General features: G+C 37.5%; 1 protein-coding gene across 12 annotated transcripts in view; it reads left to right on the top strand.

Moving 5' to 3' along the window:
• CELF2 (CUGBP Elav-like family member 2) overlaps window positions 1-21,847 on the top strand; it is a 1,000,575-nt gene that overhangs the window by 590,499 nt on the left and 388,229 nt on the right. For 4 of the 12 annotated variants that reach the window (XM_020999722.2, XM_020999724.2, XM_078154827.1 and 1 more), the window contains exon 1: window positions 20,166-20,295. The exons of 4 other annotated variants lie outside the window; for them this stretch is intronic. In XM_020999722.2, coding sequence (XP_020855381.1) covers window positions 20,189-20,295 — 107 coding nt within the window. In that variant the 5' untranslated portion in view covers window positions 20,166-20,188. Of the gene's footprint in view, window positions 1-20,163; window positions 20,296-21,847 lie in introns of those variants that run through there. 4 more of the 12 variants (XM_078154846.1, XM_078154857.1, XM_020999726.2 and 1 more) reach the window with 2 other exon arrangements.

Genomic DNA, 21,847 nt, shown 5'->3' with positions numbered 1-21,847 from the left:
TTAATATGATAGTAACAAACCCACCCTACTTATCTGTCTCCCTTTCTGAACTTTGTCTGCTCCCATGTTTATTTTTTGTTTCATTGACTCTCTTTTTTTCATCTCTGTCACTACCAACCAATTCCTCTTCCCCATCCCAATAGTGGCACTTCCTTATAACAAATAAGTACATTTAAGGAAAACAGATTAATGCACTGACCGTGTCTGTCTCATTTTGCATCTATAATGCATCATTTCTGCCAAGAGACGGGAAGCACACTTTATCATCAATTTTCTAAAGATACGATTGGTAACTAATGTTTATAGTTCAAAAAGTTTTCAGTAAATTTCTTTACATAATTGTAGTTACTGTCCCTTTTACTGTTGAAGGAATCATTGTTCTCTTAGTCACTTGGTCTGGCAAATTTGGTGTCATCCTCTGTTCACCTCTCCCTTTCTTCAGACATGTATAATTCATGGCCAAATGTCCTTTCTCCCTTCCAAACATCTTTGGTATGGCTCTTTCTCCCCACTCACACGACCACCACCCTGGATCACACACTCATGACCTCTTCCTACACTATTGCAATGGCCTTCCAATTCTAGTCCATCCTTCACACCCCTGCCAAAGTGATTTTCCCTAAGTGCAGATCTGACCATGTCACTCCCCTTCTCAGTAAGCTCCAGGTGCCTTCCTTCATGTTAACTCTATAGTAAAATAAAATACAAGCCTCTCTTCTTTGGCTGGTAAAGATCTTCATAACCCAGCCCCAGTCTGTCTTTCCAGCCTCATCCTCTGTGATATAGTTACCCTGCTCTTCTTGCTTTTCCACACTCAGGACCCTCCCATCTCCTTTTCCACACTGTAGTCCTCCATGACTGGAATTCTCTCCCTCTACACTTTTATTTACCTCTTAGGTTTCCTGGCCTACTTTGAGACTAAAGTCAAATCCTACCTTCTACTGCAAGTTCTTGCAGGGCCTTCCCCTCTGCAATTATCTTATAGTTATTCTACATATGTCTTTAACACACCTAATTATTTACATATTTTTCTTTGCCATTAGACTGTGAGTTCCTTGAGGGCAGAGACTGCTTTTGTCTTTCTTTATTTGCCCAGTGCTCAGTACAATGACTGGCATATAACAAATGGTCCATAAACGTTTATTGACTGAATGATTGTATTGGTTTTTAAATTGACTTCTTACTGTAGTAAAAATCAGGAGTTTGAGAACTACTGGCACAGTTGTTATCATAACAGACTAAAGAAATTTATCTCATGCCATTTTCACTAATGAGAGTATGTTTAAACAATTGTTCAGAAGAGGACAGGTTTCTTCCTGCTTTAAGAAATCCCTGTCTATGAAAATTCAGAGAAAAATAACTGTTAATGGATGATGATTTGTTTTTTTAAAAAAGAATTCTCCATTTTTATGAAGAGTTTACTGATAGAGTTGCTTTAAATAATACAATTTGCATTTACAAGATGATTGAACATGCACAATTGATTTTCAGAAGCTTTTCAGAAATTCATTTTGGGGGCAGTTAAGGGAGGTACACTAAGACTGTAAGGAAATGAAGTGCTTCTCACAAATAACACATACCACTCTTAATCTTTCTTGTCTTCCTAATATACCTAAAAGCAAGAAAAGAACAAGAGAAAATAAAAATGAAAACAGTGGAAACTGTGAAGATGTCACCTCCCCATCTCTTCATTCATTGCCCAGTACTTTGATTTTTCTGAAACTATATGAGGTATTATTTCCACCCCTCCTTCCTAAAAAACTGTGTTGTGCTAGGGAGTTATGTAAAATATAACTATATGATATATGTATAAAGATATTTAAAATGTAATTGCGTGCAATTTGAAAGAAATGTTCTTTCAATGGAATGTAGATTGACCTATTTAAGACCATAAAAGTGCATATAGGTTCGCATTTTCTGTGGTAATATTTTAACATTTTGAAAATTTATCCCTAATAGACCTCCACATTACATTTTGGTAAAGTGGTTTCGTTTTCTTTAACAACCATTAATAGCTATTAGAGGTGAAAATAAGGCTTGATATAGATCATTAAAGTACACTTAAGTAATTTGTAATTGACAATTAAATCAGCATGGTAATACATTAGCATAAGTTTGATAGGGCTTCCTTTTTAAAAGCACTAAGAAGGGCCCCCTTCCTACAAACTCCTTGGCAAACTATTGTTGTATTTTAATTGATCACAAAGCACATATTGTTTCAATGAATATGCCTGATAATCATTTTGAAAGATCTGTTTTGTAAGATTTTTGGTGCTGTCAAGAGGATTCTGATTCATCACGCAAATACTGAGTCCTCAGTAAAATATGGCATTAGCCAAGCTCAGTTTTAAATCTCTTTGTCAATTAGATGAAATGTAAGATAAAGAGTTAAAGCTTCCTAGTTCTCACACCAGTGTTCCTCATTCTTTCACTCCTTTTTTTCTCTCAGTCTTTCCACCCACCCCCACCCCCAGTGACCAATGAATGTACTCACAAAGCTGAGTTTAAACGTTACCATGACAATAGCAACACTGATGACATTCCCCATTCTTGTGCAGCCAATGGGCATTGACCTTATCCTGTCAAACATGTAAGAAGCAATGAGGGCTATGTTGGCTTTGTAAAAATTGGACATTTTTATCTAGGACATTTTATTGAATTACCATATATTGAGCTTTAGGACTATATTTAACAGAGCTACGGTATATTTCATGGTAGAGATCAAAAAACAGAAGGGCTAGCTTCATCTGAGAGGAAACACTAATGTTTTATATACAAAAATCACATGTTGGACTTTAAAAAATCTCAGTGATCAGTATTTTGTACTTTGTGGGGTTTTGTCCATTTACTTTGCTAAAATATTATTTGAACAGTTGAGCAAAATAAATATATTGTGAAGTTTTTTTTATTGTTATAATCAAAGTATATTGCCTATATTTCCTATTCCAGAGCCCAAAGAAATCTAAGAGGTTAATTTCCATAAAATCTGCTAGAATCAGCAGTAGCTCAGAATACAAGGCCGTTTTCTCTCTTTTTATTGTAAGGTTCCTTTATTACAGTTGTATTCAAGCTCTACATGACTGTGGTTAGATCCAACGAAGGGTTATCTTCTTGTTTCATTGTTTATGTGATTAATCACAAGTGTCTTTCCAAATTCCTTAATTTGCAGATTTTGATTGGTTTTCATTGGTATTTTGAGATGAATGTAACATACAGAAGGAGACTTCAAAACATGATGATGGGTGATCTGGAGAGATTAGATAGAAAAATTTAACTGGATAGAAATCGTTATTTCTTTCACCCAAGAAATATGATATGTATAATGTAGAGAATTAATATAGTAGAATAGAATTAGGCTGCGTCATCATCATAACAATATAAACTTTAGTCATCCTTTCCCAAAATCATTATTTGAGGGATTCAAGTTACTTTATAAAGCAAATATGATGTCACATGTGATAGGATCTGTGGGAAGGCTATCTTCGTACAGAGCTGACCTTTCTGTGACTCAGTTCTCCTGTTTATGAAAAAAGTTCTATTTGTCCAAAGACTATTTCAGTGTTCAGAAGTAGTGTTCAGAAAATTCTTGGTATAAAGGTGTTCAGTACCAGTGCTATGTGGTAAATATATAACAAGAGATTTAAGACTCTATACAAAGACAAAGTAGCAAATGTGATTTGTGCACTCAAGTAACATCACAGAAGACACATAGTCTCATAGGCAGAAAGTCAGAAGTTATCCAATGTGACCCACCTATAAATAAGAAACTTCTCTACAAAACGCAGTGATCTGAGCTTTGCTTTAAGCCTCCTAGTGAGGGAACTGATGCCTCCTGAAACAGATCATTCCATTTTAGGAGAGGTCTAATTATTTTTTAAATTCATTCTTCATTTTGTTTTTCAATTAAGAAACATTTATTTACTCTCCCTCCTGCTTCCACCAATTGGAAGAAAATAAAAGCAAAACCCCTATGACAAATATGCATAATCAAGCAAAACAAATACTCACATTGGCCATGTCTCTTCTCCATCTTGAATTCAAAGAAAGAAGAAAAGGACGCGTGCGCACGCACACACACACACACACACACACACACACACACACAGAGTAGCTCTTTTTGTAATAGCAGTGAACTGGAAACTGAGATGGTACCCACTAATTGGAGAATGGCTGAACAAATTGTGATATATGAAAGTAACAGAATACTTTTGTGCCATAAACACTCATAAAAGAGAAAGGTTCAGAGAAGCCTTGGAAGACTTGTATGAAATTATGTAAAACAGAACTAAGGGAAATATTTCTACAATAAAAACCAACACACAGTAGCTCTAATTTTAAGGAAGATTGTTTTTATATAAAACTTAAATCTCTCTCTCTCTCTCTCTCTCTCTCTCTCTCTCTCTTCTCTCTCTCTCTCTCTCTCTCTCTCTCTCTCTCTCTCTTCCCTCCCTCCCTCCCCCAACCTTCTTATGGTTCCTAGTAGAACAAATCTAATCCCTCTTTCACATTATAGCCCTCCAATATTTAAAAAACATCAATTATCTCCCCTTTTCTACCTCACAAATCTCCTCTACAATAAATAGTGTAAAATGTGTTATACCCCACCTCATAGAATTCATTATTCACATTAATCAGGGTGTGGCATTGTCACTTGAGGATATGTATTCATTCAGTAATGGATGAAAAATTTTAAGAGCAATATATAAATGGCAAATTAATGTAGAGAAGCTAATATAGAGAGCAGGTTAAGTTATGGAGAGATATTTTAATGTTAGTCTCAGAAAGCTTCTTAAAGGTAATCAGTTTAAATAATTGAGTCCCACCATACCAGTTTGATAGTTGATGAATGTTTTTAAAATGTTTACAGGGACCAGAAAGTCTCCTAATATATGAAAACAATAAATAAAATGGAATGTTTTTTTGCTTCCCCCATGGAGTATAAGCTCCTTGAGGGCAAGGAGTCCCTTTTTGCTTTTGTACCCTCCAACAGCTAAAATTGTGGCTAGTACCTACTGGATATTTAATAATTGCTTATTGAATGGCTAAATATGAAGATTTTAAGTTGCTTAATTTATTTTAAAATATTTCTTCTATAAGAATCATGTATATTATATCTAAATTAATACAGATTCTGAATTGAGTCGAAATTAAAGTTGGTTTTATGGTACACTATTATACAGTTATTGCAAGACCCTGAATATATTCTGAGCAAAGGAAACGCTTTCCAAGTGTAACATTTTTAAATGAATTTATTGATATCTTTTGTTTTTATATAAATTACATTTCCTAACAAATCTGTCGTTGCAGAGAGCCAACTCTTCCAACAAAGAATTTAAAAAGAGAAACAAAGGATTTAGCAGAACTAATCAATATAAAGAAAAAAACGTGCTATTATTGGTAGAGTCCTATACCTGCAAAAAAAAAAATAAAATGGAGGAAGATGTCTTTTCTTTTGAGGTCATGTTTGGGTCCTTATACTTTTACAACATTCAGTTTCACTTGGGTTGTCATTCTTTCTGTTCATATTTTTTAGTCATTGTGTATATTGTTTTCCTTGTTCTGATGGTTTTACTTTGTATCAGTTCGTATGTTTTCCCATAATTTTCTGTATTCACCATATTGTTTCCTATAGCACAGTAACATAATACTGATAGCACGTATATATGTTTAAATCTATGACCCTGCAATAAGATGGTTCTCCCTTTAGTATTTCCTCAAGTCTATTTTTTTCATACAAATTACTACTACAACACTTTGCTTTATCTAATCTGTTTATTTTAAATAAGACTTAGCTTTCCATGACTATATTTCAGTCATAACTCAGTCATATCATTGAGGCCAAATGTACCTCATTGCTTTAAGACTGCTAGTTCAATATGTTTATTATTTAGATCTTACAAATTAGTGCATGAGTATTATTATTTTCCCTTTTCCTGGATAGTTTCCTATGCATTATGAGGTCTCCCTAATGTTCTTATTCCTATTTTATGTCTACTATTATGTTTCCTTAGCAGATACATATGAATAATATCCACATGCACCTCCACCCTTCATTTTTCAGTTTATAGCTCTCTTGTCCAAATTCACAAGTCTCTAGTCACATATATTCTTTCCTTCTCTTATCAGATATTTTGTGTTTCTGGAAGAGAGCCATCATTCCTTAATCCTAATTTTAATCCAGAAATCTAGTTCCTATACTCTCATTAAAAAAAAAGTTATCAGACCAGAAAATTATTTTATTAAGAGCAAAACTAAAACACTTACTCTATGCTAAACAAAACTAGAAGCAGGTATGGTCCTTTATACATACATATGCATGTACACATACATATATACATATACTTACATACTTGCACACACACATATACATATACATGTGTGTGTGTGTGTGTGTGTGTGTGTGTGTGTGTGTGTGTTATATATATATATATATATATATATATATATATATATATATATATATATATATACATATATTATATGGGATTCCAAAAAATGACATGCTAATATCAATCAATGAACAAAATTTTCTGGCTTATAAATTTATGATGTACTTTGGGTACCATGTTGAATGGTTCAATGTTTTCCCAATACATTCATATGTATCTCTTATAAAGTGGTTTTGCAGATGTTGCACCATCCAGCAGGAATGATGCCTTCATTTATATAAATGAGAGTGAAATGCATTCAGAACTAAGAGCATCTCTTCTGAGGTTCAATCTTTGTTTTGTTTTTGTTTGTTTCTTCTTTTTTCCTCCTATGCAGTATTCCTTTTGAAGTTCAGAGCCAAGGCAGAGAGCATGATTTTCGTGGGTGTAACTTTTGAATACATAAAACAGCAGCTTTAATCTCAGGTTATGATTGACACCAAACAAAAGTACAGAATATTTCTTTGTTCTCTGACACACAAAGGGATATATGTTTGTGCACATAGGTGTGTGCTATGTGTGTGTTGTGTTTGTTCATTGTGAAGCAAAAGACCTGGGAAGTCCGGGGGAAGACCTTTAATGAACCTAGCAGTCTTTGAGCTGTCTCTCTAAAGAGCAATTCTAATGACAGACATGACACATAATCTAAGAGAAGGTGACACCAAAGTCTCTGTTTGGGGAGGCCTGCCAAGGGAGACTCAGTTACAGCACTGCTGAGTGGTTCCTTTAAGGGGAGCTGGCTTTTGCAGAGCTTGAGAAGAGTTAGAATATTTAGAGTCCTTGTCACACACCCTTCAGGACAACACCCAGATTTTCAACAAAGAGGCAGCAGTGGGTCAAGGGTAAGATACCTTACCTATCTCACTTCAGGTTACTAAAGTAGACAGACTCTTTGAAGGAAGTGAAGGAAATCGTACTCATAGACAATTTTCAGATTTTTAACCTCTCAAAGATATAGGTTGAATAGTCCAGGCTTTTTAATTGGGGTGGGTGGGGGTGGGGGACTTTTCCCCTCTACAGCAAATGATATTACAGAAATGCATTAGCACTTTAAATGTCAGAGGCCCCAGAGACTCTAGAGGTGTTAAGCAGGAGAGGAAATGGCATTCAGAGCTCTTCTGTGTTGTCAAGTGTCACCCAGAACTTCCGTCAGCCTTAAAAAATTCCCTATCATCCAAAAAATTTTTTAAAGGACATGGAGGTGGGGAAAGAGTGTTGAACTAAGCAGCCTGTATGGTTTCTTCTTGCTCAAAAATTTATGATAATTTATCAGCCTAGAATTCCACACAGCATGCTATACTTACCAACTTGCCTCCAGTCTCTTTTTTGTTCCTCTGGGCCATCCTGCATGTCAAGGATAGACTAATTTTGTGCACAAGCAGAAAAGCCCAAGATGGGATAAATAGCTATGGTGAGGCTCAGGTATGGAGTTCGGGGTACTAGCTCTCTGATACTATCTTTCACCTAATTTTTAGATGGCTCTCAGTTATTATGGGTCAACTGGTGCTCATGAATATATTTCACATTGGGTACTAATGCAGTGTGTACCCATCCATTGTATTTATTGGTAATAAGGGATTATCCAAGAAAAGAAAAACAACAGATGTAGGAAGTTTGTTTGTTTGTTTGTTTTTTCCACAATCCAGCATTTCCTTCCAGGAGCCTATGAAGCCCTTTGGGGCTCATATTAGGCAAAACCCACAGTCACCTTCAACAGCTACTTTTGCTGTTGCTTTTATGAAATGTGAGCTACGACCAGTCTACTGAGGCAAGAAACAGTTCTGCACATGTGGGTTTGTGCTTTATTGGTGCTTTTCTACTCAAGAAGTCCTCTAGATGGCTCCCTGAAGCCCCTCCTGAAGTTTAAGCCCATTTCTTCTTGTTCTGCCATTAGTGAAGATGGGGAACAGCTGGTCACCTATCTCTTGTAAAGGGGAATGAATGGTGTAGTTACTCATGTAGCTCCCACATAGCTAGCGTTTCTATAACTGCTTGACCATATTTTAATTTAATTCAACAATGCAAGACACTGCTCTACCATCCAGTCAAAACAATTAAGCATTTTTAAAAACTAATGATTGCTTGTTGATTGATTGAATGCTTTGTAGGATAACACTGCAGTTTTTGGTACTTTTCCAGAAAATGTGAAAACATAGGACCCTGCTCTCTCAGGAAATTCAAATGGTTTTGGGGGGGTGGCCTTTGCAGAAGCTTCAGATCAAACACTTTCCTTTTCCCAACTTTCCTCTTACTGTTGAGGGCACCATCCTCCCAGACACTCAGGTTTACAACCTTCATGTCATTTTTGACTCTTCATACTCACTAATCCCACATATCCAAGCTGTTGTCAAATCTTATCATTTTCACCCTCATAGAATCTCTCTTTCTCTTCTATTCATCACCTCTCCACTCATGGAGCCATCACCCTATTGCCCTAATCAACTTTCACGTGGACTATTGCAATAGCCTTTTGTTTTATTGTAATTTAATTTAACTTTATTTAAGACTGGATCTCCTTATCTCTCCCAGGCTGGAAGTGCATCCAACCCTACCATTTATTTGCATGGAAGCTTTGACCCACTCCATTTCTGACCTGAACCAGTTCTCCTTTCCTTAGGCAGCCTGATGGCTCCCTGCTCTTATGTGCTGAATGTATTTGTCCCAGACTTAATTCAGACAATTATGAATTCCCCAAATTCTGCAGTTTTGAACTCCCAAACACAAGTGATCTACCAACCTCGACCTCCCTAGTGGCAAGTACTGCAGCCATGTAGCGCCACAGTTGACTAAAAAGCCTTCTAATTGGTCTTCCCCATCTTAGATCTCTGTCTACTCCAATCTGTCCTCCACTAAACTGCCATAAGATTTTCCTAAAGTGCATGTCTGACCATGTCATCACCACCCTCCACTCCACAACCCTCACACATGCTCAATAAATTCCAGTGGCTTCCTATTAACCTCCAGGATCAAATATAAAAGCCTCTGTTTGGAATTTAAAGCCCTTTACTACCTAAGCTCTCTATCTTTCCAATCTTTTTGTTCTTTACTCCCCTCTGTGGCTGTATACTATGATCCAGCTACACTGAGCTTTTCCTCACACACAATACTGATCTGTTCTCAGCACCATATGTCCCCCATGACTAGAATGCTCTCCCTTCTCCCTTTCACACCTCTTTGGCTTCTTTCAAGGCTCAGTTCACCTTCTGCAAGAGGCCTTTCTTGGTTCTCCTGCTACTAGTACCTTTCCATCTGAGATTACTTTACATTTATTCTCTCTATAACTTGTAGGCACCTCGTAATTTCATTATTGTCTCCCACATTAGAACATGAGCTCCTTGAGGGCAGGGATTGTGTTTTTTCTTTCTTTGTATCTTCAATGCTTAGCACAATATCTGGCACATTATAAATGTTTAATCAATACTTAATGACTGACTGATTTAGAGGAGTCACTACCACTCTCTATAGTCATCAAGAACCTTATTGCATACTCTTCTCTATTCTTATTCATTCTACTGGACAAACTAGCCCTCAGTTGTATTGAGAAAAACTTTCTTGTTAAATAATCATTTATCTAACAAATATTTACTGTGCATCTCTACATTTAATGTGCAATGTGCAAGACTCTGTAAAGGACACAAAGAAGAGTGATTGTGTCTATCCTCATGAAATTTACAGTCTAATCAGAAGGATGGAACCATTGCTTTTCATATGTGTATACCTTAATAGAAGCTTCCTGAAGGCAAAGATAGTGCTGGGCCTGATACTGCTTCTTTCAACCCCATGGTACCCTGCCCAGTGTGAAATATGTGCTCATACTAATCTCATACTTATTGGTTGATTGATTTTATTTAAAGTCACACTGACCCAAAAAAGCATCCCACTAAGACAGGTCTTCCTTCTTATTCTCTACTTCCAGACTGAAGTGATCAGGTTTTCATTTTAATTCCATGACTATTTTATTACAATCCTTCACCTACTTGGAGCATTACCTCTCTTCTTTAGATAAGGTACAGCCTGCCACCAGTTGACATACGAAAATAAAGGCAGAGCTGGGGATTCTCAAGACAGCTTCTGGTCAAGGGCAGGTTACAGTCTGCTAGAGGCTAGACTGTCTCCAATTAATCTGTTGGTGCCATTCTCTCTATTTGCCCTAAAAGACCAAAGAAAAAATTTCTAAGTAGACTCCTCAATCTAGCCACATTAATAGACCTCTACTGTTGTTCAGTTGTGTCCAACTCTTTGTGAGCCCACAGATCATATTATGCCAATACTGTCCATGAGGTTTTCTTGGCAAAGATACTGGAGTGGTTTACCATTTCCTTCTCCAATGGATTTGAACTCAGGTCTTCCTGACTCCAGGCCCAGCACTCTATCCATCAAGCCACCTAGCTGCCCTTAGTCATACGTAATTAAAAGGCAATCCACATCAAAATAAGAATGGAGATGTTTTTAAAAAAAAGAATTTATTGCTCGGTAAGTTTAATTGAAGATTCCTGTTCCTATGCTTCAAAATAAAAATCAATGTTAATGGGCTTTTGAAAAATCCTGAGGATCCAACACATTAGGAACTGATTTTAAAGAACATATATGGAGGCAAATAGTGTTTTTGTTTGTGATAGCAGTCAGGGGGTGGAATTAATAGTCACTGTCACTTTCAGTCAATAGCAGGCCATCTCGATCAGTGCAAAACCAAGCAATTAGTGCCTAAAAGTGCAGAGCAAGGGAAGCAGTGAATGGAAAGGAAGTAGAGGGACTGCCCTAAACAGGTGATTAGACTTAATGAGCAGTAAAAATCTATGAGGCAAAAAAGGGCCTGTCCTCGAGAATGAATGAGGCAAAACTGTACCCTCTGCAGAACCACACTCCTCTTCTAGACTCACTTCTGCCCCAAAACACTCGATTACACTTGGATATTCCCCAAGTTGTTCTGCCACTGTCTACCATTAAGCTCCTCAAGAGACAGCTGGCCCAGTAACTCTGATCATCCTGACCACCTTGCTCAGGCCCTCAAAATGGCTCCCACCCTGTCCATCTCCTACTTTCCTCAATCCCCGTACCTAAGAATTCCTAGGAATAAGCAGGAAAACGAATATCCTGGATGTTGTCATTGTCTGCATGTATGTTGTCCTGAGTGAGAGAGTGAGGCTTTCAAAGACACATAGAAGTTCAAATTGTTGATGTTAATGACGGAAATGATTGGGTGGGTCTTCATGGTACACTTAGAAAGAGTTGTGTGTCAGAGCTGGTTCTGACTAGCTCACAAGTTGAGCTGATTGTTATTTGCAGGATGAGCATTTATACCTTGGAAATCAGCCAGTGCTATAAATCAGCCCTTCGTTTATTATTTTGTTGGTTTTCTAGACTTAAGAAAGTGATGTGGAAAAATGTAATAATGCATATTAAATTTAAGTGTTTCCTACAATATAGACAGATGTGTCTACATATATACACATATACAAATATGTGCCTATATGTGCAATATGTCTATATATACATATGTCTGCATGTTTAGATGAATATGTAGACAGATTAGATAGATGATTGACAGATAAATAGAAGAAAGATAGATGATAGATAGATAAATCAAAGTTAGATAGATAGATAGATAGATAGACAGACAGACAGATAGATAAAGATATATTTGCTCCTTTCACCCTCCCCCTCCACCCCAGTCTGGCTGTAAAACATTTACCAGCATATCCCTGCCTAGAAATTAATGTGTTCTAAGAAAAAAGAGTATTTAATGTGCCTGATCCTCTAGTGATTCTTTGCAGTGTTTTTAGCACAAGCTCATGCCCCCTGAATATCCATGGTATCTGAATCCTATGAATCCTACTTTGGTCAATTTAAGTCAAATCAACAAGCACTTACTGAGTGTTTACTGTAAGCAAAGCACTATGCTACCAGAAGTACTAATATTTAAAACAACAACCACAGTCCCTGGCCTTGGGAATCTTACATCATTTGGGGAAGGGAGGGAGCAGAGAGGCACAAGAACATGTCTACAGCTAAATATGTATACAAATTAAATAATATGTATTTGCAGGAGGTGAGGGAGGAAGCACTAACAATTACAGAGCATCAGGAAAGACTGATCACATGGGAGCTAGCATTTAAAAGTGACCCCTTGAAGGGACCTAGGGGTTCTAAGCCTGGGGTGAGAAGGGAGAGCATTTCAGACATGGGAACAATCTATGTAAACATGGGGAGATGGGAAATAGAATGTCATGAGTGGAGAACAGCAAAGTAGGCCGGATTGCCTGGAACACAGAGCGTGTGAGGGTAAGCAACATGAAATCTGTCTGGAAGCTAAGTGCCAGATTGTGGGAAGACTTAAATAGGACTCCCAATTTGGGGCAGATGTATGGAAGATGGATGGAGGTGAGGGGGTGACAGCAGGCAAGGATACCTGCTAAAGGCTATCGAAGTAGTCCAGTTCAGAAGTGATAAAAGGTCTGAAGGAGGATTGTGGTCATGCTAGTAGATAAAAGCAGGCATGTATGTAAAAGGTAACTTGAAAGTAATTCAACCAGATTTGGCAGCTGATTGGATAAGGAGGAAAGAGGGGAAGGGAGACAGAGAAAGAGACAGAGAGACAGACAGAGAGAAAGAGAGGAAAAGAGAGAGAGAGAGGAAGTGGGGGGAGGGAGGGAGGGAGAGGATGAGTCTGAGATTGCAAACCTGGGAGACTAGAAGGATGGGTGTTCTGAACAACCAGGGAAGGGTCATTTTAGGGAGAAAGACAGTGAATTCTGATTTGGATGTGCTGAGTTTCAGATGTCTGTGGCATATGCAATTGAGTAGGCAGTTGGTGATGTGGGACTGAAACTGAGAACAAAGATGAGAGCTGGATAGGAAGGTATGAGAGTCATTCTCAAAAAGGTGATAATCAAACCCATGGGAGCTGATGAGCCTTACCAAGAAAAAGATGTATAGAGAAAGAAGAAAAGTCCAGCATGGAACTTTGCGGATACATGTACGTATCTCATAAGAAGGTATAGAATGAACTGTTAGTTTAAAAAAAAGATATCCCCCAATTGGGAATGCACTCTAGAAGTGGTGCTGTAGATAGAGCACTGGGTGTGAGGTCAAGAAGAATTGAGTTCAAATCTAGTCTTAGACACTTAGTAGCGATGCAACCTTGAGCAAGTCACTTAACCTCTGCCTCAGTTTCCTCAACTTTAAAATGGGCATAATAACAGCACCTACCTCCTAGGGTTGTTGCCAAGATCAAACGAGATAATAATTGTCTCATAAGTGATTAGAGAAGGGGCGGGGGGGGGGGGAACAGAGAGAGAGACAGAGAGACAGAGAGATTGAGGGAGGAAGGGAGAGAGAGGAAGAGAGAGAGAGAGAGAGAGAGGAACACTCAATGCCTGGTACATTGTAGGCCTTAATAAATGCTTGCCACTTTCTTGTCCCATTGCATAGGGCCTCTGTGGAGAGGAAAGTGTGCTCAGACTTGAAGTACAATTCCACTGAGGTACAAATGTAATCAAAGATTATCATCCGACTCCTGGCCTTGGAAGTCTTTCTTTTCTTTTTTTTTCCAACTTTTGTAGAATTCTCATGAAGCTTGCTACAGGGTGTGGCAATGGTGATGGATGAGTCACCCCACTGCTCCAACGGGAGCATCTCTGCTGGAGCTGTTGCTAGGCTGAGTGGCTCTTCTACTGATCTAGAACACTCCTCCATAGCTGTCAGCCACACCCTTCTGCTCTAGCTGCCAGTAGTAGACCCTCTGCTGGGTCCTCTGGACCTCCCAAACTCACCAGGTCACCATTTCCATCCTGGAACTTTTGTTCTCCTAATACATCTCAGGAAAGAATAAACACAAAGAAACTTAGGCACCATATGCTATTAGAAACATGGTAGCTACTGGGAGAGGAAATGCAGTCTCCAGCACCACTCAACTTAGACTTACCTTTCTTGCAGCCAGGAAGACAAGAACCCGAGGCACTCTTTGTATGCATACTCAGTCCAACTCACCAGCCATCAGTTAGATTGTTTCCATAGCCAATTAGAAGACTTTATTATCACATTGTGAGGACCTTAGAATCACTAGTAACTAGAAATTAGCCTCACAGAGTTCCTACATTGTTGGATTAGAAGCAGGGCAATAATATCTATGGGTGCTTTAAGTACAGGGCCCTCGATGGCCAGATCACAACCCCCCACACACACACATACATGCTGCCCTCCCAACCTTCTTCATTTCCCTCATTGTGCCTCTTGGATCCACAGTTTGGGTTAATTGAGATTTGGGTGTAGAAAAATAGTTTGTAAATTTTTAAGAGCTCCCAAACTAAAATTGTTTCTTTTACTAACTAGCCGCATGATACCCATTTCATACTGGAACTCTTCATTCTTTTAAGTTTTAACTGATCTTTCTCAACTCACATGGGAAATAATAGTTCTCTGGATGTTAACCCATTAGTCTGGTGTCACAAACCTTTATTATTCTTACTCTTCTTCTTTTTTTTGGGGGGGGGGGTTTGAGGCAATTGGGGTTAAGTGACTTGCCCAGAGTCGCGAAAGCTAGGGAATGTTCTGTGTCTGAGGCTGGATTTGAACTCAGATCCTCCTGACTCCAGGGCCGGGCCTCTATCCACTATGCCACCTAGCGGCCCCTACTCTTCTTAATAATGCCTCTCCATTTTATCCAGTGCCCATCTTCAAGTCTTTTCAGAGAATTCCAAGTACTGTGTGGCTTAATGTTTATATCTATTTAAGTATTGATATAGCACTTGATCATTGTAGAGTGTCTCACAGTCATTCCCCTTAATTATTCATCTAAGGACACCCTACTTATCCTAGTCAGTGGTCCTATTTTGTAGGCAAGGAGGCTTTAGCATTGACAACTCATGTCGTTGTTCAGATCAGTGATTTCCTTGATGTAATTAATTCCCTTATGAGGAAATTCCCTCTACCTGTCCTGCTCAGCAATAATTCTACAATTTAGTGATTGCATTTCCAGGGGTCACGTACAAGCAGTATGTGCTGGCCAGAGGACTTAAATCTAGATCTTTAAATTCTGAGTCCAGCTCTCTATCCACTAGATACCCTGAGAGCTTCCATGAGTTAAATTATCGTGCCCCAGCTATCAGGGAACAATGAGTTTGTGCTCACTTACTGGGCTGGTTGCCCCACGCTCCTGTTTCTTACCTGTGACTTGGAGGCGATTATTGACTATCCACACAAAAACGGCTTGTGTTACACAGCATCTCAGATTGCCATCAGGCACATTCTTTACTGTCACAGCTGAGTTTTTGCTTTAAAAAAAAACCAGCTGTAAGTTTTATGTTTCAGTTAGTGATTTGCAATAGCTCCAGCCTCCTCCCCCTCCCCACCCTCACCGGAAAGCAGAAGGGAGCCTTTGAAAAGTAGCAAAGAACATGATTTAATGGAACTCGGTTTAGTTTCCTACTACTTTTCCTGGTCCCCTATGACACCAACCATCTCTTTGGACTTCACTTGCTGAGCTATAGTGATTTGACTGTGGACGAAGGCCTCATTTCTCAGGCAGACAAGTTAGGGGGTGGGACAACTAATTGCCTCATCCTACTATCAAATCCTAGAAGGAAATCTATTTGTTTTAAACTTTGTGCATCAGCTAAATGCTTATCTCAGGAATCCTCTGTGGGTTCTTTCTATTTTTTTTCAGCAATGTAGTATTTTTTTTTAGTTGTTTCTTAATTAAAGATGACAATGCTAGTTATCTGGAACCTACAGCTTAACAGACTTCATGTCCACATTCCAGGATTGTTCTTTTAGGCTAGAAGGTCGTTCCCGACTAGAGAGAGGTGTCTGAAGTCCCTGTCCTTCACCATGAGAGACACTTTATAGAATCACATTCTATTTCCCAGAAGACTTAGTTATTATATCATTGCATTGAGATGTGCTACCCACCTTCATTTTGCAGTGTAAACCTTAAAACATAACAACTGGAGGCACTGAATAAAGTCAGTGAGATTTATTTTTCATTCTGATTTTAGGAGCCATTACAGAACTTTATTAAACTCTAAGTACATATAAATCACACACACAAAAATGAAAAATGCAAATGACAAATTAAATAGATAACAAATATTGGCATAACCACACATTTTCTCTATGGTTCATTTGGTATTGGTGTTTTATTTTCTCCAAAATTCAGTCTGTCAACTTTCTTTAGTTTGATTTTAACGACTTTCAAATGAAAAGAAGGAATGTCAACTGCTACTCTAGGCCTAAATGATTTATTTCTTTTTTAATTACACTTAGGATATTGATGGCACATAGTAGGCACTTAATAAATGTTTATTGAATTTATTAAATTGAATTTCCAGTTATTTTTTTTCTGAAAACTCCTTTATAAAAAATTATCAAGCATTTATTTTTTTTTCTCCTGTCCACCTCCTTCCCACTGGGAAAACAAAAAATATAAAACCCTTTCAACAAATTAGTCAGTGAAGCAAAATAAATTCCCTTATAAGACAGGTCCAAAAATGTGTCTCAATCTACATATTATTCCATCATTTCTCTGTCATGAGGTCAGAAGCATTCTCTTAAAAATCTTGAGTCTTATAGAATCATGGTTGATCATTACATTGATCAGAGTTTTTAAGTCTCTCATAATTGTTCATTTTTAGAATGTTGATGTTATAGTATAAATTGCTCTTTAGATTGTATCAGTTCACACAACTCTTTCCAGGTTTCTTTGAAACTATCTCTTCATTTTTTTCAGAGAAAAATAGTATTCTATTATATTCAAAAGGAGGCAGTTAGGTGACTCACTGCTGGCCTATAGTCAGAAAGACATGAGTTCAAATCCAGCCTCAGATACTTACTAGCTATGACCTTGGGCAAGTCAATTAACCTCAGTTTCTCTTAATCCATTGGAGAAGGAAATGGCAATTCCAGTTTCATTGCCAAGAAAACCTCCTGAACAGTATGGTCCACAAAATCACGAAGAGTTGGACATGTGACTGAACAACAACAAAATTATATTATGAAAAGGGCTACCATAAAAAGATGAGTGATCCAATAGCAACCATTATAATGCTGACAGATCTGAAGAAAGCTAAGTGAAGTAATACAATGGATATTATGAGATTTGGGAGTCAGAAAGACCGGAGTTTGAATCCTTCCTTCAAAATCAGTGTGTGAGGGGCAGCTAGATGGCACAGTGGATAGAGCACCGGCCCTGAAGTCAGGAGGACCTGAGTTCAAGTCTGGCCTCAGACATGTGATACTCACTAGCTGTATGACCCTGAGCAAATCACTTAACACCAATTGCCTCAGGGATTAAAAAAAAAAAAACTAGTGTGTGGCCCTGAGCAAGTCACATAACTTTTCTCCATCTGATTTTTTTCATCTCTAAATGGAATGGTATGGGCTTTATGGTCTCTGAAGCCCTTTCTAACACTAAATCTATAACTATGAGATGATCTTGATTCATACTTGTGAATCACCTCATCATCTTCAAATATTGTATCTAAAATATGTACCCTATTAAGATCATCTCTCTTTATGTATATAGCATTTTCATAAAGCATCACGTGCCCTATAATTTAGCCTCCACTATGGTTACAAGGTAACATAAGAATTCAATATCATACAATAAATTTTATTAGCTATTTTTATACAGATCAACTTGTTAAGGGCTGAAAGAGAGTCAAAGTTTATACAACATATGGTCTCTGCCTTCAAGAAGTTTACAATTAAATAATTATAATAACTAACATTTATATTATTTAACATGTGCCAGGCACTGTGCTAAGTGCTTTACACTTATTAGCTCATTTGATTCTCATGATAACCTGCAAGGGTGGTGCTGTTATTATCCTTATTTTACAAATGGGGAAACTGAGGCAGACAGCAATAAATGACTTGCCTGGGATCACCCTGCTGGTGTCTGAGGCTGGATTTGAACTCAGATCTTCCTGACTCCAGTTCTGGTGCTCTCTACACTGTACCACCTAGCTCCCCAAATTAGGAGATAATTCACCAATGCACATAAGACAAAACATTACATGATAAAATTTTTTTTCTTTTTTGGTCCAGACTAGTGATTTTATTGGTGTAGAGAAGTATTTGCATTATACATATTATATATATATATATATATATATATATATATATATATATATATATATATATATATATATGTGTGTGTGTGTTTGTGTGTGTGTGTATATATATATATACATATATATATACACATATATATCTATCTGTGTGTATGTATTGTGTGTGTTTTGTATATATATGCATATATGTATACATATGTGTGTATATAGATTTTCATTTCAAACTCCTGAGATATTTTAAAACAGGTGGCTTTACTGGTCCAGTTTAACGACCTGGGAAAACAGAGGCACCAAGAGAATAAGTGATTTCTGTTTAGGTGTTCACTACCAGTCATTAATAGAATAAAGATAAGACGGCTTATCTTCCTAAGCTTTCTCTGTATCAACTGCTCATTTATACAGTGTTTTATAGTTGTAAAATCCCATCTTATGTTTTTAAACAATCTCTCTACTTTGAAAAGATAAATAACTTTCATCCATTCTCTAAAAACACTTTCAGATCCCAAAAAATGAAAAATAATTGTCTTAGGGGGAAGGAATCTGGTCTTTATTGTTCGACCTTGGCTAATATATTTGCAGTTTCTATGGCATATAAGTTGAAATCTCCATCTTCGAAAAGGAGACAATAGAAATTACTCTTTGCTTATTCAAATGGGAAGGCTCACAGAGATTGTGGAATCCATTACCCTCATTTCATAAATGTGGAAATTTAGGTCCAGTGCAATGAAGCAACTCACTCAAAGTCATATAGTAAGTTACCGGCAGAATGTGAGTTAGAACAGGGGGTCTCTTGTGTCCTTTTCAGTCTTAGCAAAGTAACTAATTCCATTTGTAATGGTACTCATGTGTTAACCCCATATAGGAGTTAAAAATACCTACATCCTCTAGAAGCCCTATTTTACTCCCTTTGTCAGGTTCACTTGAACTTGGTTCACATTTAGAAGATTTTTGGAGTGTGTGGTATTAAAGAACTTCTAAAGTTCCAAAGTTTTTCTACTCTGGTTCCTTTCCTGAGATAAGAATGATGGACTCTAACCTTGTCACCTTTCCTGCTATGACAGGACCATAGGAACAGATGATTCCGGCTGTGTATTCAATGTAACTGAAAGGGAATGAGGCAAAAATCTTTCTAAGTGGACAAGTCTATCCAGGTCATGCATCAATAATCTGTGATGTGTGCTGTTAATTTATAGAATGAACAAAAATGTAACCCATTCCAATCCCACCAAACAAGACAGAAAAAAAAAGATAATTGATTTTTTAAAATTTCTTTTGGTTTCTTATCCCCTCTCACTCCCCCATTTTTAGGTGGTAATTAGAAATACTAATGCCAGACAGGCAAGAGTGAATGCAAACAAGACCCCTATAGGCAGCACAATGCATTAATGTAAAAATATGCCCAGACAACATAACTTGTCAGAGAGGATTATTTCTACTTAGTGAATCTGCAGGGGCCCCTTTGCTCCACCATTCAGCATTTGACTAAGATTGGGGGTGGGAAAAGAGAAGTGGGGAAGGGAGGGAGGAAGGGAAGGGGAGAAAAGAGGGAGAGAGAGGCAGAGAGGGAGGGGGGGAGAGAGAGAGAGAGAGAGAGAGAGAGAGAGAGAGAGAGAGAGAGAGAGAGAGAGAGAGAGAGAGAGAGAGAGAGAGAGAGAGAGAGCACATTAGTGAACAGCTACTGTGGCATTGATGTTTGAGCGCACTTCTGAACTGGCTTTTGTTGAGAGTATTGGTGTAGAAAGCATGCGCTGTCCCAAATCCGCTGTTACTATGAGAAATGAGGAGCTGCTTTTAAGGTATGTTGTCATCTCCTTTGTTTTTAATGTATGCTTTCCAGTTGCCAGGGCTGGCTGTGACAATAACTATTTTCTGAATCAAATTGCTTCTCTGTTGAGAGAGAGAGAGAGAGAGAGAGAGAGAGAGAGAGAGAGAGAGAGAGAGAGAGAGAGAGAGAGAGAGATTGAAAGAAAGAGGGAAAAAAGGGATTGCATATTTGTACTAGTTACCTTTTGAAAGCTTATCATGTATTGACTCCCTGTTGTATGCGAAGGGTAGGCAACTAATTTTAAAAAGCAGAATTTGGCTCTTCATTTGTCTTTCCTTTTGTAATATTTCTTTTTCATTATTATGCATTGTGCTTGGAATAATCATGGTAAAAAGGAACTAAGATGACTCCATATTAGACTTGTGTTCAAATACCACTTTAATTAGAATTTAGCAGACCTAAGGTAATCCTTTGTGCTACCAGTTGAGTGCTTTTCTTCTGTTTGCCAAAATATGTACCTGTGTTTGAGGACCAGTGTACATGCATGATGTCCTGGGTCCCCATATACTGAAAGCAAATATACATCCTTGCATGTCACCTACACTCTGGTTCCATCATATACTATGAATGAGCTACCCCTGGCCTTTTTTTAGGTAGAGGGAATTATGTGAAAATTGGCATCCTGCTTTGAAAAATGTAGTCTATTCTTTATTTGCTAGCAGACATTGTAGCACTGAATACATCTTTGGGTCTGACAATGGGACGGGCTGAACAATGGAGCTGTCAAACTAGCTTAATGCATGTCTGGAGCTTTTTTTTCCCCCCTCAACACTCTTTTTATCTTCTATAATCTTGTTTGTATAGACTATGCAGAATGAAGAGCTTTTAGTATTGCTTGTTTATGGTTGTGGGTTTAAAAAATTTAATATCCACTGTTTATAAAGCTTTTTGCATTTTGTAGCTATGTCGGTTGGATTAAGTTAGAGATTTATTGCTATCCTCTCTGTTAACTAGAGAAAGAAAACTTATTGATTGAGAAGCTTGTAATACCATTATCAATCTGGCAAATACCTTGTTGTCAGACATGTCTACAATATTTAATGCCTGGTTATTTCAAGTTTTCTTGTTTTGTAGACTTAAGGCATTTACAATGTAGACAAAGTTAAGAGATTTTTTTAAATTAAATAAATTATTATTTCTAGTCTTTGATCCATTTTTATAATCCAGGAAGGAGTAAGATTGGAAATCCAAGGACAAATGGTAGAACTTTTGTCCACATAATTTTTATCATAAATTATAATTATAAAATAACTATGACAATAATTATTGAGTTATAGGTCTCTATGAGGAAATATTGAAGCTTTTGTTTCTGATTCTTAATTTATCCTTATGCCTTGATAGAGTATGGCATTCTGGAATTTAAAAAAATGTTTTTTTCAAGCTTTTCAAAATTGTGTTTTGGAAGACAAGTGCTTATCTCTAATGTGGGGATAGTGAGATTTCAGGCAGAGAAAATAGAAAAATCTGTTTCTAACTTTAAAAATAAAAAATACTCTGTTTCTTAAGTATATAATTGATGGTAT

The sequence above is a fragment of the Phascolarctos cinereus genome, unplaced genomic scaffold (genome assembly GCF_003287225.1).
Source record: "Phascolarctos cinereus isolate Bilbo 61053 unplaced genomic scaffold, phaCin_HiC Scaffold_1;HRSCAF=81, whole genome shotgun sequence".
NCBI classification, from domain to species: Eukaryota; Metazoa; Chordata; class Mammalia; order Diprotodontia; family Phascolarctidae; genus Phascolarctos; species Phascolarctos cinereus.
Note: the sequence above shows the minus strand (reverse complement) of the source record. Positions and strands in the feature narration are given on the sequence as shown.